Genomic DNA, 17,946 nt, shown 5'->3' on the forward strand with positions numbered 1-17,946 from the left:
GAGCAGGGAGCAGTATTCATTTTCTATTGCTACGTAACAAATTATCACCCATTTATTATCTCACAGTTTTGTAGGTCTAAAATCTGGATGGGCTCAACTGGGTTCTCTGCTCAGGGTCTTACAAGGCTGAAATCAAGGTGTCAGTAGAACTGGAGTCTCATCCTGGAGGCTCAACTGGGGAAGAATTGGCTTCTGAGCTCAGTCAGGTAGAATCCAGGTCCTTGTGGTTGTAGGACTGAAGTGCTTGTTTTCTTGCGGGCTGTTGGCTAGGAGTCACTGAGATCTCCTAGAGGACACTCTCTGGTTCTTTTCACATAGCCCCCTTTTACCTTCAAAACTAGCAAGTTTTGTGCTTTGAAACTCTGTGACTTCCCCTTCTGTTTCCAGTTGGAGAAAACTCTGCTTTTTATAGAGCTCATGTGATTTGGTTAGGGTCACCCAGGTAATCTCTCTTTTGATTAAGTCAAAGTCACTGATTAGTAACCTTAATTATGTCTGCAAAATTTCTTTGCCATGTGACATAACATAATCATGGGGCAATACCAGGGGGTGGAGATCATTCTGTGTTAGAATTCAGTCTACCACCCTGTCAGAGTCAAGAAATCTATGAATTATAATCATTTAAGGCTAGGTTAGATCTTTGACTTTTGTCCTCATGCAGTGGCTTTGTCATTGAAAGGGAGAATGCTAGATATCTCTTATGTCTTGGTTCAAAGCAAACTGTTTCCAGACCCTTCCAGTTCCCCAAAGCCCCACTGTGGGCCCGAAACTGCTAAGTATCCATACATACTTAACACCTCCTATTGGTCACTCCATGGGACCGTTAGTGCCACGCCCAGAAAGCGTGACCCTGTGCAATGGTGGACTGACAGATACGTAACATGGCCATGTGCTCTGGCTCCCACAGCTGGCTGTATCTGCACTGAAGGTCACGCCTGTCTCATGTTTATTCCAGACTGGGAGGACAATGACCGTGAAGTCGCTGCTGAGGGCGCTGGTGAGTATGCCTGCCCACTACCGCAGCCTTTGCCTCAGCCACCTCATTGGATGGACCGCCTTCCTGTCCAACATGCTCTTCTTCACAGACTTCATGGGCCAGGTAACTGACACGTCTGTGCACACTCACTGCCTAGCGCATCCGTTTTCAGTCAGCACCTGTGGAGCTTCTGGGCTAGCCTGGAGGATGGGGCTGACACAGTAAGAGTGTCAGAAAGACACTTAAGGCACTGACTTACGCACAGGCTCTAGAGGCAAGTTCCTACACCCTGGACGACTAGAGGACACTATGGGACCAGTACTTGATTGAATACAACAGATAGGGAAAAATCAGTGTGAGCTGTAGTGGTCATGGCAGGCTTCATAAAGGAGGGGCCTGGAAGGGTGAGTAGGAGCTAGAGAGAGAGAGAGGAGAGTGGAGAAGAGTCCGAAGCCCGTTGGCCGTAGGTATTAGGACTTCCTGAGGGTCCTTGAGTACAGGTGTGAGAAGGTGAGACAGGTGGTATGGTCATGAGAGAACGAGCTCTGTGCCCTAGGAAGGGGCCTCGGCCGGGGACGTGTTGCTCCCCAGGGATGGAGACACAGAGTGTGTGAGAAGGGGTCCCTACCACCCTGCATTTGCAGCTCAACCACCCAAATCTCTCTTTCAGATTGTGTACCGTGGGAATCCCTACAGTGCACACAACTCCACAGAGTTTCTCATCTACGAAAGAGGGGTCGAGGTTGGCTGTTGGGGCTTGTGCATCAACTCCGTATTTTCCTCCCTTTATTCTTGTAAGTCTCCTCTTCCTAAGGTTGTCTTCTAAAGGGCGCTGGTCTAGCAGAATCTGGGATTTTATATTTCTGTATTTATTTTTTTGGTCTTTAAAATACCAGATTCTTCATAAATATATGGAGGTCAGGAAAAATTATCCTTTTAGAAAGGACCACATGGAAAGGAAAAAAAATCCTTTTCATAGTGAATTCCAGGTGTCGTGGGAATAGTACTTGATTGTTCGGTGATTACTTTGTCCTTGCAACCAATGGGTTCCTGATCAAGGTTCTCTGGAAAAGAAAAGGAGATCTTCCAAACAAGGAGGTGACGTGTTGGATGGATGAGGGACGGAGTCCCAGCACATAGTACTAATTAACATTAGGTCTGTGTTCCACTGGAGGGAGGTCACTGGTGAAGTTTCATAGATATCAGATTTGTAGGTGACACAAAATAGGAGGGATGGGTAATATGCTAGGTGACCAAATTAACATGTAAAATGACCTTAGCTCAGACAAGGTGTTATGTTACAGAAGCACTCCATGTTAGGACAATGGCTTTCCTTCTCAGGTCCCTGCTTTCCATGGGGTCTGAAGCCTATTAACCCCCAACATAGCCAACTTTCAGCTATGAGGACACTGTCAACAAATGAATTTCTGCAATTGGTTTTAAATAAATCCAAACAGATGTACTCCAACTCAAGGGCATCACACAGGCTCCTTTTGTGCTTGCTAATGTGTGTGGAAATCTCGAAATTCTGTATACATTGAATTAAAACTCTGGTCTATAAAATATATGTGGGTCCCCCATTTGAAGTGGAAATTTGGGAGGTCCTCCAGCATTGTGGGAAGACTAGCTGGCCCTCCATGCAGAGCTCTAGACTTTGAGCAGGCCCTGGGGACAGCAGAGGTGTGACCCAGGTCCAGAGGGAGAGATGGGGGACAGTCCCTGTTGTCATTCTCAGGGGCAACATATAGTCATTGAAGAGTGCTTCCTGTGAGGTAGGGAGGCACACATATATTATGACCCCTGTCTGGCATTCAGCCCTTTACCCAGTCCTAGCACAGCAAGAAACCTGCTCTGAGATCAAGAAACTCTCTTCCGTATACGGCACAACTGGGAAAGGGGGACCTAACATAAACATGTAAGGAATTCATGAGCCCAATAATCATAAAACCATAAAATTCATCCTTTTAAAATATGTTATAACCAAATAGTGGTGGCTTACTATTCTCCTTAGCACATTCTTTTTTCCCCTCAGAGTGTGTGAAATGAAAAAAATTTCATTTCAGGAAAATTCCAGGAAGATTTCAAGTACAGAAAATAGAATCAGGAAGCGTTAGACTAAAAGTGTCTAATAAATTATAAATATACACCTCTTGTGCTTTCAAGAGATGGGGCACTATTTGCTACTACTCTAAGAGGAACTCAGTTTTCCTCAAGTAATTAACATTTAAATTTTACGTCAATTTTAACTTTTTTTTCCCCTCAAAGAATTTCTACTAGATGCCATTCTATTAGTCTAGTTTGAGTTCCTGTATGAATTTCATGTCATTTGAAGATTAAAAAGCATGTTATTTTTAGGCCCTTTCTATTTAAAAGCGCTGTGTACAAAAGAAACTATTATTTGAATAGTTTCCCGAAGTTATATTCATATATAAATCTATGGGACCCCTATCATTGTGAATTAGAACTAAAATTTTATGTATGAAATCCCAGCTAGCCCTGCTCGGGGATCTCCAGGGGTCCCCGTACCCATAGCAGAAAGTCAGAGCCCAGAACCTGGTGTTCCAGGGTTTGGCCTTGTTCACATTTTGACCTCTGCCGCTCCCACACAGATTAACTACCCACGAGGACTCACTATGAAGACCTTCTCATCTCTGTGTATTTGCTCCTGCTTTTGGTTTCTTCTTCTAATTGAACTGCTCTTTCTACCTCCCCACCTCGACTACTCCTAATGATGTTTTAAGACCCAGCTCAAAAATGACCTCTTCGGTGAAATTTTTCACATCTTTCTCCCCTATACCCCCACCCGTCCTGGGCAGAATCAATCATTTTCTTTAATTCCAGAGCACATGAACAACTCTCTATTTGGGGCTCATCACATAACATCAGGTGCAAATCCAGAATTTCCATCCAGCCGGAGTTCGGCAGGGCAGTCTGGCTGCTGGGATGGGGAGTATGGTATGGTGATAAGGGATTTGTTTTCAAGGTCCTTTGCACAGCAAGCATTCTTCGATCAATGAGAATAGCAATAAAGTACTGAAATATAGCCGATTGTTCACATCATACACTACAATTCATAGCGGGTGCTTGAATCCCTCATTTCCCTCCAATCCCAACTAGAGGCACAGTGCAAGGGTACGACCACTAGTGGGCATCCGACCCAGCACAGAGCAAGCAAACATGGCCTTTGCATTGATTGATTTCCCTTCATGAGTAAAGCGTTCTTTACCAGACTTTCACTCTTTGTGCTGAAATTACTTACGTTTCCAAATATCTCTTTATCCTTCTTCACTTTCTCCTTCACTGGGCTATACATTTGGACCAGAGCATTTTCCTAATGAATATTGATGGTATCTTTTAGGTACTGAGACACCTTAGGTTACTTTTTCTGCATAAATATAATCATTAAGCAAACGGAAGCAGACCTAGCATTCTGCTGCTATCATTCTCAACCTTGACACCAGCCCTCCAGGCATGGTATGAATTTAAAGAGGAAACAATGCCTCACACTTGTCATTTTCAGAGCTGTCTTCCATCGGATAACCTGCAATAGTGTTTAGTTTCCTAACTCATTCAAATGTAATAACAGATTAGGTTTCTTGTCTGTGCAGCGTAAGTCCACTAATTATTTGGTAGATATGGAAAATCTCACCCTTGAATAGGCACATTTTAAGTATCTATCATTTATCATCTGGGTTCATGAGTTCCATTAGAATGGGGCAGGGGAAAGATAAGGAGTGTTTGGATTAAAAGCAACTGATGGAAAAAGGAAGATCAAATTTTTTAGGGATTTTTTCCACTGTGGTGGAAAATACTGTAAAACAGAATTTTCAATTTTTAAAAACTGAAAAGTTTTAAAATTGAGCTGTACCACAATACCTTTGTGAGTAAGCCAAGTGTAGCTGCTGGGAGTGGGCCCAAGCTGAGACCGCCACCTTCAGCCCAGCCTGTACTTTGGAAATGACGATAGCCCCGACTGACGAGCTGTCTGTTATGTCTGCACTGGGCTGGTGATTTCACAGACCTTTTATCTCATTCGGTGCTGACAGTAACCCCCCAAAAGGGCTTTAATTGGTCCCACTTGAGGAAGCTGAGATTTTGAGAAGTTATGGAAGTTGTCCACAGAGAATGAGGGAGCCGGTGATGGGAGTTGAGGGGGGTATGGGGGAAGTGGGAGCCCCTCCCCCTGGGAGGGGTTGGCAAGTCAGGGAAAGTGTCTGCAGTTCATGTCCATCTTTTCCTCCTCAAGTGTGCACGACAGCATTCAGGTGGGGACCAGGAAACTGAATGACTTGGATTATTCTATAAAATCTGGTGGTTTTAGTTTCCTTCAACCTGGCTTTGGGCCTTGGGCCAGAGAGGGCTGGGTTGTTATTTTGGTAATGTTAGGCTAGACCCCTGAAAATCAGAATGACGCCCCCACCCCCGTTTTTCTTTCCCGTCTGCAGCCCCAGGGTCCCAGAGTCAAGGCGGGCTTTGCTTCAACCTCTTTTGCACCCTGTTTCTATTCAGCTGCCTGCTCAACAGTGCCTGGTCCTTCCCTGTGGGAACGAAAATCAACCTAGCCAGGCAATTTCCAGCTCTTTTTTATGCCAAGGGATGTAAAGCTGATTTCAAAAGCCAGCTGTTTTCAAGCGCAGATAAGGAGGTTCTTTTGTTCCTGACTCAGTATCAAAAAATAGGCTCCTTCAAAAAGTGAATCTTCAGAAGAAAGGATTGTCTGAAATTATTAGTGGTGTGTGGCACTGCCAGCTGTAATTTCGCCCTTTCTTCTCTCCACAGACTTTCAGAAAGCGTTGGTGTCCTACGTGGGATTAAAGGGGCTTTACTTCCTGGGGTATCTGCTGTTTGGCCTGGGGACGGGATTTATCGGGCTCTTCCCGAATGTGTACTCCACCCTGGTGCTGTGTGCCTCGTTTGGCGTGATGTCCAGCACCCTGTATACCGTGCCCTTTAACCTCATGGCCGGGTACCACCGCGAGGAGCAGGAGCAGCAGGTGTGTGGGCGTACCTGTGCACGATGAGTGACAGCTGCACTCACCTGAAGGTGGGCGGGGCAGTGAAGGTGGGCGGAGCACTGAAGGGGGTGGAGCACTGAAGGGGCGGAGCCAGATGTAACCATGGGCTGGTCCAGGCATGACCACCGACCCCTCCTCAGCCACCTGAAGCCTTACTCTGAAGCCCTGTGCACCTGGGAGCAGTAGGGCAGGGCCCCTTACTCCCTATTGTCAGATTAGGAAAAGGGGGCTTGATCATGCTGAGAAATCAGCCCACAATCACGCAGAGCCACGCAAAGGGGAACCCCGGGCTTCTGATAACTGCCCCACATGTCCAGGTGCACCTGTGGTATTTCTGGGTCCCCTCACCCCAACCACTGCAGAAGTGCACGGTGGGATTTCCGGGAGTTATTGATTGAGGGTAGGGCTTTCCTAGGTGACATTTTCCTTGTAAGTCCTGATGTTAGTAAGTCAGACCCTGTGTGCAAGGAAGAAAGTTGGTTGTAGGTGGTCACCCCCACCAGCTGCCTGGAGGGAGGTCTGTCCGTTTTGCATCTTGGAGGTCAGGCTAGAGGGCAAGGCCCTAACGGCACTAATAGAACACTAGGTTAGGGATTTCTGCTCTAAGATTATCACATCTTATTAAAATGTGCACCTTTCGCCGCATGAAAATAGGCTTACATTTCTTAACTGGAGCAGTGATGTAAAAGCTAGAGAGAGACCTTCGAGTTTAATCCATCACAGCATGAAACTGCAAAAGCACTGCTGACCTGTGACCGCAGTGCCGACCTTCTTTTCCGTTATTTGATCTGGCAAAAGCCACAGAAGGGCAGAGTTGTCCCAGGATTTAAACCTTCCAAACAAGAGTTGTGGCTGTCCCCATCCCCTGGCAAAAATGTTTGCCACTAATGTGTCACAATGTCACGAATGTGTAGTGTGTGCAGGGGTTTTTCTGGTAAAGAGACAGCATCATAAAGAACTATCCCTCCAAGGAGAGAGTTAGATGGTACTAGGGCCAAAAATAAGCTTAGAACTCAGAGAAACCTGGATTCAAACCCTGCCTCCTGTTTGGCAGCTGTGTGACACTCGGATATTATTTATTGATTTATTAAATATTAAAGTCAGTTCACCGAGGTAATATAGCCACATGGCTCAACGATTACAATGATGTAGAGAAGTGTGCGTTAAGAAGTGGTTCCCATCCACCCCTCGCTCCTGTCTCCTCCTGGTTCTTACATGTACCCATTCTGATTAGGGTTTTCTTTATCTTTTCCATATTTTTCATGAAAATCAAGCGAATATGAACTTATTTTCTTATTTTCCTTTTCTTATTCAAAGGATAATAAGCATTTTTAGGCACTTTTTTTTACTTAATAGTATAGGAACTGTTATTCAAACTCTCAGAGCCTCAGTTTTCTAATCAATCAAATGGGAATAATATACCCACCTTATAGAGTTGTTGGAAAATTAAACAATAGTATAGGTAATCTGCCTGCATAGTGCCTAACTAGCATCTGGCAAAGACTCAAAAAATTGTATTATTATTATTATTGTCACAGGGATAATAATAATATGTGCATCTAGGGAGGTGGTGAGGATGAAATGAAGTAACATATATGAAAGAACCTTGCACAATGCCTACCACACAAAAGACACCCAATAAATGACAACATTATCAACCAATTCAGACCAAGTATCAAATAATATACTAACCAGACATTAACCATATTTTTTATGTTGCTGTTATATTTATCTGTGATTCAACATCCTTCTAGAAATGTGTGAATTTTTAACACTAAAGAAAGAAAGGAATGGGATATTTACTGAGTTTCTACTACACTGTATTTGTTGTCTTCTTCAGAAGAGATAATTTTGTACATATTAACCATTTAATTCCCACAGAATTAAATTAACCGGAATGTAAGACTTTGTGACAGGTCGGGACGACATCTTCTGAGAAGAGGGTAGAGCTTCTTGGTGCCCTTGGTGTCCTTCTTGGAATCAGGGGTTGTCAAACTATGTCTCCCAGGCCACCTATTTTGCACAGCCTGTGAGCTAAAATGCTTTTAAATTTTTAATTTTTTAATCAGCAAAAGGATCATCTTTAGTAACAAGTGAAAATTACATGAAATTCAAGTACCAATGTCCATAAAGTTGTATTGGAATGCCAACTCGGGTATGGAATGTAGCCACTTGCTTGCACGCTATAAGGCAGGGTTGAGTAGTTGCAACCCAGAGCCTGTGACCCACGAAGCCAGAGGTATTTATTATCTGGCTCTTTACACAGAACGGTTGCCCACTTCTGCCCTAGAGGACAGTTCCGTGTAGACCAAATGCTGTTCCTGTGTTTCCTTTGCAGAGGCAGCAGGCCCGAGGCGGGGACCCGGACGGCAGCGGAAGGGGGCAGGGCCTGGACTGCGCCACCCTCACCTGCATGGTGCAGCTGGCTCAGATCCTGGTCGGAGGCGGCCTGGGCTTTCTGGTCAACATGGCGGGGAGCGTCGTCGTGGTGGTGATCACGGCCTCTGCGGTAGCGCTGATTGGCTGCTGCTTTGTGGCCCTCTTTGTTAGATATGTGGATTAGGTCAATAAAGAGACCTTGCCCCTAATCTCAGTCACAGAGGAGCACGTGGCAGGAAATCAATCCTGTCTTTAGCTCTGCAGTCCGGGGGTCAGCTCATTGCATGCCCGGCGTGGTAACTTCATTCGCAGTCATCGGCCCGCCCCTCGCTTTCACCCAGCCCTCTGCACACCCGTCCCCATTTTCCAGGCATCACGTGTCCTGGGCAAGACTGGGCTATGGCTCCATTCACTGGTGGGTGACAGCACCTGCATGCGCCTTCGTTGCTGTGTCTCAGTGCAGGGGAGTGGAGAGACGGTGTGTTTTCCGCAGGGCATTTCAGGTCTTGATGAAACCTGAGAAGCTGACTAGTTCTGCACATGACTCTTGGATTCATTCTATGATTTCTTTTTGTTTTCTTAACCAGGGGTCCATATATAGTCGGGGTGGAGGAGGTCATGTTTTTCATCAAATTGACCAGTACTCAAAATATTGCTGATTTATTTTATGATATCAATTTACTCATACTTAATTCATATTTAACTTGCTTGTAATTAATTCATGTTAATTTATGATGTCCCTGACAAGTCTGCTTGAACATCTCATGCTGGAGGACGTACCACTTCAAAACAGCTCATTTCATTGACACAGTGAAAATATTTCTCTCTAATCTGCACCTTTGTTCCATCCTCTGGAAGCCATATGAGAGCCTTTCAAAAACAGCCTCCCATCTCTCATGTATGACCTCTTCTCCAAGCGAAGAAGGTTTTCTCCAGCCATACACCTCCCACACTTCTCACGTGCTGAGGTCACCAGCAGCCGTGAGAGGCTGCGTGGTTGAAGAGACAGACCATGGGCTCCAGAGCCGAGCCTGGTTTTGAATCCGGGCTTTGCTGCAAACTGCTGAATGTTCCCAAGGCACACTTGCTCATCTAAGGGGAGATAATTCCTACCTAGGAGAGTTGTGACTGACCGTTAATAATATAAAACCCTAGCGGAGTCCTTACCATGCTTCTAAATGTTTTACCTGTGTTAGCACAGCAGTCTTGGGAGTGGATGCTGTTACTGATCTCCAGTTCATAGATGAGGAAACTGAGGCAGAGAAGCATTACATAACTCATCTGAACCTACACAGCTCGTAAGTGGCAGAACTGGGCTTTGAAGTCAGGCACTCGGTTTCCGCTGTTTCCTGTAAGAACAGCACTTAGCCTGGAGGCTGGCAATCGCTCTGCACTTGATTGTCACTGTTTTGTTTTTCATTCAACAAGTATTTGTTGAGCCGACATACCACATCATGTAGCGATTTGATTTATGGTTTGTCACTGTTTTGTAAAGGCTCTCGTCCTCTTCCCCCACGCCTAGGTCTGCCCCAGGGCTTCCTAAGAATCTGTCTACACACGTGCCCGAGCGGTGCACAGTGATGATTGGCCCTCATGTTTTCACAGGTTACAAAATGTACGTGGTTCCTCTTCCTGCCTCATCTTAGGGTCTGGTAGTGTAGTCATTGCCTCAGATGAATTTGTTATTTACCAACACTTTTGGTGCTGCAGGGAATTTGGAAAAAGGAAATGAGCTGCTTTTGAGAACAGAGACATGGGGATTTGCGCTGTTGCTTGTGTTTACCTCCGGTGGCAGAACGGATGGGTTCAGTAGTGTGGCCAGGGGCCCACTTTACCGCCTCCTTCCCTTTCCGGGTGGTGGTGCTGAGAAGAGGATGTGCGTGCTCTGCTTGGTCTTTGGAAGGTCTGTCACACCCCTGCTGGTGTATAAGGGATGCAGGCCCACTCTAGCATTTGCAGGACCCAGAGCAGGGACACTAATGACGGCCCTCGCTCCACAGCACCTTGTCTACGAGAGCTTGTGTGCACGTGGGCATCGGCACATCCATCACTTCCCCAACCCATCTGCTCTCTCCCACACCTGCAAACAGCCACCCTCAGCCACCGCTCACCCTTACGCACATAGAGACTCCGCAGTGTGGTCCACCCTCTGGAGGATGGACTGGGAAAGGACCCGGGAAGGTCGTGTAGGTAGATGCAAGGCCATTTTGATGGGGAATTCTGAGGTCCCAGGTACTGGAGCATAATCTAGAATGGGGGTGGGATTCCTTGCCATGTGTGCAGGGCTGCTGTTGGGAGGGAGATTAGAGCAGTCCTTTAAATAATCCAACCCAGCGCAGGGGACCTGGCTGCCTGGGTCTAAGGGCAGTCCTGACAAGTGCCAGCCTTAACCAGAGAGCTCCTCTACTCGCTGCTGTACCCTCTCCCTCCTCAGTTTCTCCAGGGGCCTCAACCTATATCTCTGTTATCTCACTCGCATTCTCCTGCGTGGGCCACCAGGTTGCTGCTGCAGTTCTCTTGATTGACCCCCTTTTGTTAAGAGCCCGCTCTCTGCTGCAGTTGGGCTATCCTACCTGTGACTGGAGCAGAGTGGGGTAAGGACGTCTGGAGCGCCCCTGTGATCTGGCCACTTCTGGTACGTGTGTGTACATGGGGGTGAGGCAGGGACTCACCCCCAAATGAGCACTCCTTCCTGCCACTGTTCACACTGCCCCCTGCAGAGCATGCAGCTTCCCTGTCCCGCACCAGGCACGCCAGGCTCCTGCAGGCTACCCCATTTTTCTCTAGATCCCTGATTCTTTAAAGACTGAGCTGGGCTGTCTCCTCAAACCTCAGTGGGCTTCTGTTTCACTTACCAAGCTCCAAGCCTTGCTCTTCTTTTCACACGGGCCTTCTCATTTTCTGCCCCCCAGTCAGATCCCGCTGCATTCTGGTATATTCAGTCCCAGATGAAGTCACCCCATGCTTTTGGGAGGGACACATACCAAAGAACTCCTCCTTCCTGGTCTTCCTCCCTCCCTCCTGCCCTCACATCCACCCACCTGAGAGAAGCAAGGTCATGACTGACGCAGAGGAGCAGTCTGGGAGCACGGCTGCTCCGCACCCCATAGCAAGGGATGGTGAAGGACAAATGCTCAGAGGACCCCATGTGACTGAGCACTCAGCATTCCAAAGAAGCGGCACCAAGCCGCCGTTCTTGCTTTGCCTACCTGTCCTTGGCTTCTGGAAGGGTTAGAAATGAAACCATTTCCTGAGTTCAATGTTTATCTCCTGATCATTTCTCCAAGGACTGTTCTGGTGTTTGAAGATTTTGAGATGAACGATTGGGCGAGCTGGGAGGGTGACCTGTAGCCGAGGGCCATCTTACCTGGACCCCCCCACCCCCCAAAGTCAAAAGTAGTCATCTCTGGCAAACCCAGGGCATGGTCTTTATTACAAGTGAAGCTCTTTTCAAATGGAACATTGGATGAGCAACTGGGATGAGGAAGGTAAGCCAGGGAGCTGGAACATTCTCTTTCATACACACACATTCAAATATTCATAGTCCCCACTCCCACCTTTGCACGTTGCTCCTGGGCATAGTCACGTCTGCAGTGACCAGACCTGAGCCCGCACCCTCTCCCGCACCCACACTGGTCTCAGGAGCAGGGGGCGCCCAAGCTTCCAGCTCGCCGTGCGCTCACTTCCTGCTCGGTTACCAAGTGAGCGGTGAGACCCCGTTTTCCTTTAGGGTCAGTAGCCTGAGGCAGTCTCTCTGTGCAGCCCCTCTAATCACACTGCGTCTGCTCCCGCCCGCGCAGAACCACCCCCCAGCGAATCGCTCTTGCTCGTGGTAGACAAGTGTTTTGCCCGATGACATTTAATCGTGGGGGTCGTGCAGAGGCAGGGTCGGTGCCCCGTGTGCCCACTGCCTTGTCCTGGACGATAAACGTCACAATGGCTCTATAGGAGGTGCCTCTCTCTCGTGCATTCTCCTGGAAGCTGAGATTGTCACTCCTTTCTCCCATCTCGGAAAAAGTTCCTTGCTCCCAGATTCTAGGCGGTCAGCGCAGCCTCGCAAACCAGGGCGCGAATGAAAGGTTTTGTGGGCGGCTCCCCTGGCTGCCTGCACCTCCTTTCAAGGGCTCCACAAAGTCGCAGGAAGAAATGCGCTCAATTGTCTCAGCTCCATTTGTCTGAGCCCCCAGTTCCTTGCGCCCAAATTTCTCATGCCTTCTCTTCTGGACACCCCCATACTGCCCAGAGCTGACACCATAAAGAGAGGAAAAGGTGTGTTGGAGGGAAGAGGGACGGAGGCGGCCTGGCGCTATGAGGCTGAACTCTGGCTCCTTCGCCAGCTTCCTCTCTCCTGGCTTCCAAGCCTCCCCTCTCGAAGAAGGTCCCCCGGCCTTTTCACAGCCTCCCCTCTGCGCTTCTCCTCGTCTCCATCCCACCTACCTTTGGGTTTAGTGGCCCCAGCATCCCCTAATGGGCTCTTCTCTTTCCGCGCTGGAGGGGGCGGGGGGCGCTCTGTGGTGACCGCCTCAGCAGGTGGAGCTGCTGGGCAGCGGGTCGTAGCGGCCCCCACTGTACACCACCACCCCAGGCGGGTAGTAGATCAGGGCCGGCTCGGCGACGGGGTGGAGAGGCGCCAGGGCCCGCAGCCCCTGGTCCTCCGGCTCCGGCTTGGTGGTGGCGGTGAAGGGGCGCATGCTGGTGAGCGACGGCGACGCGATGCGCCACAGCAAGCTCTTGAGCGCCTTGCGGAACTCGCGGCGCACGAGGCAGTAGAGGATGGGGTTGAGGCAGCTATTGGAGTGAGCCAGGCACACGCTCAGCGGGAACACGTACACCTGGCACAGGAAATACTCCTGGCTGAACGGGACCGCGTTGAACTTGATGAGGACGCTCCAGGTGGTGAGTGCCTGGTTGGGCAGCCAGCACAGGAAGAAGGACAGGACCACGATGGTCACCGACTTGGTGACTTTGGACCGTCTCCGGGCGCTGGCTCCAGCCAGGCCTCCCCCGGTTGCCGAGGCCCCTCCTTGGGTCCCCGCCACGCGGCGGTCGGAGATGAAGCGCACTAAGAGCAGATAGCACAGGCTGATGATGCCCAGCGGCAGCACGAAGCCTAGCAGCACCTTCTGCAGGTTGTAGAGGCCCAGCCAGAACTGCCTGTCGCCGCCCAGCAGCTGGTCGGGGAAGCGCACCAGGCACAGCTCCTCGCCCATCACCTTGACAGTGGTGGAGAAGACGGCGTTGGGCAGCGAGGCCAGCGCCGCCAAGGCCCAGATCAGCACGCACAGCGCCTTGGCGGAGAAGGAGCAGCGGTGCCCCAGCCTCTGGCCGCAGCAGGCGCTCCGGTCGTGACCGCGGGTCCAGCGGCTCTTAAGCGCTGAGGCCACCGAGTGGTAGCGCGCCACGCTCATGGAGGTGAGGAAGAAGACGCTGGCGTACATGTTCATGGACGTCACGACGGATACGATCTTACACATGGCCTTGCCGAAGGGCCATTTGAAGTCGAGAGCGTTCTCCACCGCCCAGAAGGGTAAGGTGAGCACGAACTGAAAGTCCGTCAGCGCCAAGTTGGTGACAAAGAGGTTGATGGAGGACTTGCGCCAGCCCTGCTTGCTCTTCATCAGATAGAGCACCAGCAGGTTGCCCGCCAGCCCCAGGGCGCAAACCACCCAGTACACCACGCTGATGAGGATGCGCACCCGGGCCTCGCTGTCCGCACCCCCTGCCCTGCCGCTGCCCGGGCCATGCCCAGGCGCCGCGCCGTCCGGCAGCTCCAGCCCCAGCGCCCGCCACCAGTCCGGGAGCGGCAGCGAAGCGTTGTCGCTCCTGTTGGCCGCCTGCAGGAGGTCCGGGAGCAGACTGAAGACTTCTGCGGGCTCGTCCTCACCAGCCGCCCCGCTCATGGTGACGCTGGTAGCGTCCACCTGCATGTGCAGGTGCCTCTAGGGCATGTTCCAGGGGACAAGACCTGAGAGAGCCCCGCTCGCCGGGGGTGCTTCCCAGGCGAGGGCGCAGGGCGTGGATGGGAGCTTTCAAAGCAGCAGCCGAAGACAGCGCCTAGGAACCGGGTGCCGTGCGCATCCCGGGCGCGGGGAGGGCGGGCCTGGGCGCAGGAGCTGCGCTCGCAGTCCGCTCGGGAGGGGAGTTAGAGAGCAGAGGAACGCAGCTCCTAAGGCAAGCGGTCGGCGACCGAGGGTTTGCGGGCCGAGGTGGGAGTCTCCGCGTCCCTACTGTGCGAGGCAGACGTTCCTCCCTGCACTGCCTGCGGTCACCGGGGCACTACCACACAAGCCACCCGCGCGCTCGGGACTGCCTGAGGGCCCGCTCCTTCTCTTTCAAATACCTTTGTTGGTTTCTCCTGCTGCAGCTGGGACGAGGTTTCTGTCCTTGAAGAGAAAAGGAGAGAGAAGAGAGTTCCGTCTACCTGGCTGTGACTCTCTAGAGGTTTGTCGAGGTCGCCTCGTTGCCTCGCGTCTCTGTTTCTCCGCTGTTGTCAACTCCCAGGGAGTTGTCGGCGGCACTCACCGGAGTCCTGTCCCCACCCGCCAAGCCCAGCCTGCGTGCGGGCTCCCGAGGAGCATGCGTGACCCTTGGGAGCGAGAGGGGGCGCTTTCCGAGGTGCTGAACTTCGCCGCGCCCGGGGCCGGGAGGAGGGAAAGGTGGGCAGCACGCAGCGCCCACTGGCCAACTCCCCTCTGCGTCCTTCCAGTTCCAGAAGGAAATGGTCGTCACCCTTCATTTTCCCATGTTGCTGGAGAAAGTCTGCTTTGATTTGTGGTCCCTTTTTTAGGTTCATAAACGTGGACTATTGGATGTTTTTCTCCCTCATTTCCACTTTATCTTTGAAATTATCCCATTTGATTAAGTGTGGTTCTAAAAATGCATGATCTCCTGTCCATTTTTTGTTTTAAAAGCAATGATAGTGGCCTTTTTTTCATGCCCAGACACTAAATCAAATGATGGGCTCTTATTGAATATACAAATGCAAGCTTCCCCTTCTTTAATTAGCTCACTACTTCAATTGGTGTCTGTGATTGTCAAGATTTTCAAAAGATTTTCACATAGTAGAACTCTGGGTTCAAGTGTTGCGCTCTGCTTTGGTATATTCTGAGAACTGGAGCTAAGCAGAGCATATGATCGGTGAGCTGATTTCACAGACATTAGATTCCACCCGTCTCAGCCCAACACTCTTCAATAAATGGTTCACTCACATGCACCCTCACTCTCTTTACCTCGATGCAATTGGAATAGAAGATTCCACAGGGCTGTTTTGGACCACCAGCTCCCTATTCCCACTACTATCATGATCAAATCTCTTTACCAGGTGTTAGAATTTACTTAGAAGTAAATCCTAAGGAATCATTCTAAGTTTCTTTGGGCGAAGGGAACTAGCGTAAACCATTTTAATTCTAAAATAGAGATTTACTTAAGCGCCAGGTCAACGGCTCTAGTGTAATTTACACTTTTTTGGATCGACTTCCGAAATTTGAAATGCTTTCTTCACTGTGTGGAACTAAACTGAAACAAAAGTATCTTAAGCATAATTGTCTTTAGTCCTGCAGGGCTTGTGACTTTACTGACAGAGATAAAAAGGGTATAACTTTAAAGCAGAGAGGATAGAAAAAAAGCTTAGTAAAAAAGAAGCAATGTTACCCAAAACATGAAGGGAAACCAAAGCAATCTTTGATTTTAAAGCAAGAGAACACAGTTGCATAGAGAACACGCTTTTCTATAGATTCTGGACTGCTCATCTTACCCGCTAGGGGGTGCCAGAGCTTTGGTAAAAACCAAACCAAACCAAACCACCTTTCAACAGCTGTAACCTAGAGAAAAGAAGCTGAGGTCTGCTTTTGGCTGCTTCTGTGGACACCGCTTATCCCTGCTGTAGTAGCCTCACCTTTAAGCTCTCTTCTCACTTCATTTTTTTTTACTAGTTCTTCCTCCATCAAATGTCTCTCTCTTTTTAAAAATTATTTCAAGTTCTGTTGAAAAACAAGGAAGTCTAGGGCATACCCTGAAAGCCTTTCACCTCAGTTTTCTCATCTGTACATGGAAGGAATTGTGGTTTTCAAATATTCTGAGAATAGGTGCTGAGCAGCTGACATCAGAGTGAGCTGGGGCGCTTGCAGCCTCCTCCCGCCCCACATCAGCCCCAGAGATTCTGATTCTCAGTGGAGTTAGAAAGGGGGCAGAGAATGCGGGTTTTAAACATATTCTTCCAGGTGACACTAATTTTATCCCAAGTTTGGGAACATCTGAATTTTTATTCCTTTTCTAACTCTCTGTGTAAAAATATTTAAGTGCCAAAGAAGAATTAATATCCAGTGATGATTTATCACATGCTGGGATTGGAAGCAAGGGAAGAGAAGGGGTCTTGCTGAGTTTCCCTAAAATCACACTTAAGCCCAACAGGTGATATTTTCTTCATTGTTGGACTAGGAGCATTTGCTCCTGAGGTATGCCAGGTCTTCAGTACTAGCCAGCACCACTCAGACTGAGCCCTCAGGAGATGCTGTTCCCAAGCATGGCTCCTAGAGAGTGCTGCAGAATGCAGACATCACAGGTCTTTTACTCTACCATGATTATAAACGGAGTTCCTACTATGCGCAAAGCAAAATGCTAGGTGTTAGGAGACATAAAAACAACAACAATGACAAAATATGAATAATAGAAACAATGATAACCATTCATATTACACACTTATTTGGACATGGTATTATTTTCCCAGGGTTGCTGTGACAAGTTACCACAAACTGGATAATTTAAAACAATAGAAATTTATTCTTTCAAACATTCCAGAGGCTTCAAGTCAGAAATCAAGGTGTTGACAGAGTTGGTTCCTTCTGAAGGCTCTGAGGAAGAAGCATCCAAAGGTCTCTCATAGCTTCTGATGATTCTAAGTTAAATCCTTAGTTTGTAGCTGCGTCACTCCCATCTCTGTCTTTGTCTTCAGATGACATTCTCCTTTCTGGATATTATCCCTGTGTCTGTTTTATCTCCTGACAAGTGCACCAGTCATTGAATTAGGGTCTACTTTAATCCAGTGTGACTTCCTCTTAACTAATAACACCTAAAAAGACCCTCTTTCCAAACAAGGTCACTCTCACAGGTACCAGAGTCCAGAACTTGAACGTATCTTTTTGGAGGACACAATTCTACCTATTACAGGTAACCATTGTGTGCACTGTGCAAAGAGTTTTATCTGCGTTACTTCACCTAATACTCATACCAGTGAGGCTGATATACTATTATTATCCCAAATCTCATTTCCAGCCCTTTATCCTCAGAACTCCAGAGTGGAATATCTAACTGCTATTTGACAGTTGTACATGGCTGCTGATTTTCCTTCAAATTTCTCAAGCTTAGTAAATGGCATTGCTGTTCACTCAGTGTTCAAGCTAAACCGAAACCAAAAAATCCCTGAATTCATCTATTTCTCCATTTCTCTCTGTGTTAGTTATCTCTGGCCAAATAACAATTTATGCTAAAACTTATGGCTTGAAGCCACAAGCATTTATTGTCTCACAGTTTCTGTAGGTCAAGATCCAAGTGTGGTGTGATGTCATTGGCTCCAGGTCT

General features: G+C 48.7%; 2 protein-coding genes across 2 annotated transcripts in view; one reads left to right on the top strand and one right to left on the bottom strand.

Annotated features, from left to right (window-relative positions):
- Window positions 1-8,576, top strand: part of SLC45A2 (solute carrier family 45 member 2) — a 32,199-nt gene extending 23,623 nt beyond the window's left edge. The window contains exons 5-8 of the mRNA XM_081053826.1: window positions 956-1,099; window positions 1,647-1,770; window positions 5,756-5,970; window positions 8,330-8,576. Coding sequence (XP_080909952.1) covers window positions 956-1,099; window positions 1,647-1,770; window positions 5,756-5,970; window positions 8,330-8,554 — 708 coding nt within the window. The 3' untranslated portion in view covers window positions 8,555-8,576. The remainder of the gene's footprint in view (window positions 1-955; window positions 1,100-1,646; window positions 1,771-5,755; window positions 5,971-8,329) is intronic.
- Window positions 8,577-11,866: 3,290 nt separating this feature from the next.
- RXFP3 (relaxin family peptide receptor 3) lies at window positions 11,867-14,945 on the bottom strand. Its single transcript, XM_081052872.1, has one exon. It carries the CDS (start codon window positions 14,295-14,297, stop codon window positions 12,894-12,896), a length of 1,404 nt encoding a protein of 467 aa, XP_080908998.1. The 5' UTR covers window positions 14,298-14,945; the 3' UTR covers window positions 11,867-12,893.
- Between the last annotated feature and the right edge of the window lie 3,001 nt (window positions 14,946-17,946).

The sequence above is a fragment of the Rhinolophus hipposideros genome (assembly GCF_964194185.1).
Source record: "Rhinolophus hipposideros genome assembly, chromosome: 7".
NCBI classification, from domain to species: domain Eukaryota; kingdom Metazoa; phylum Chordata; class Mammalia; order Chiroptera; family Rhinolophidae; genus Rhinolophus; species Rhinolophus hipposideros.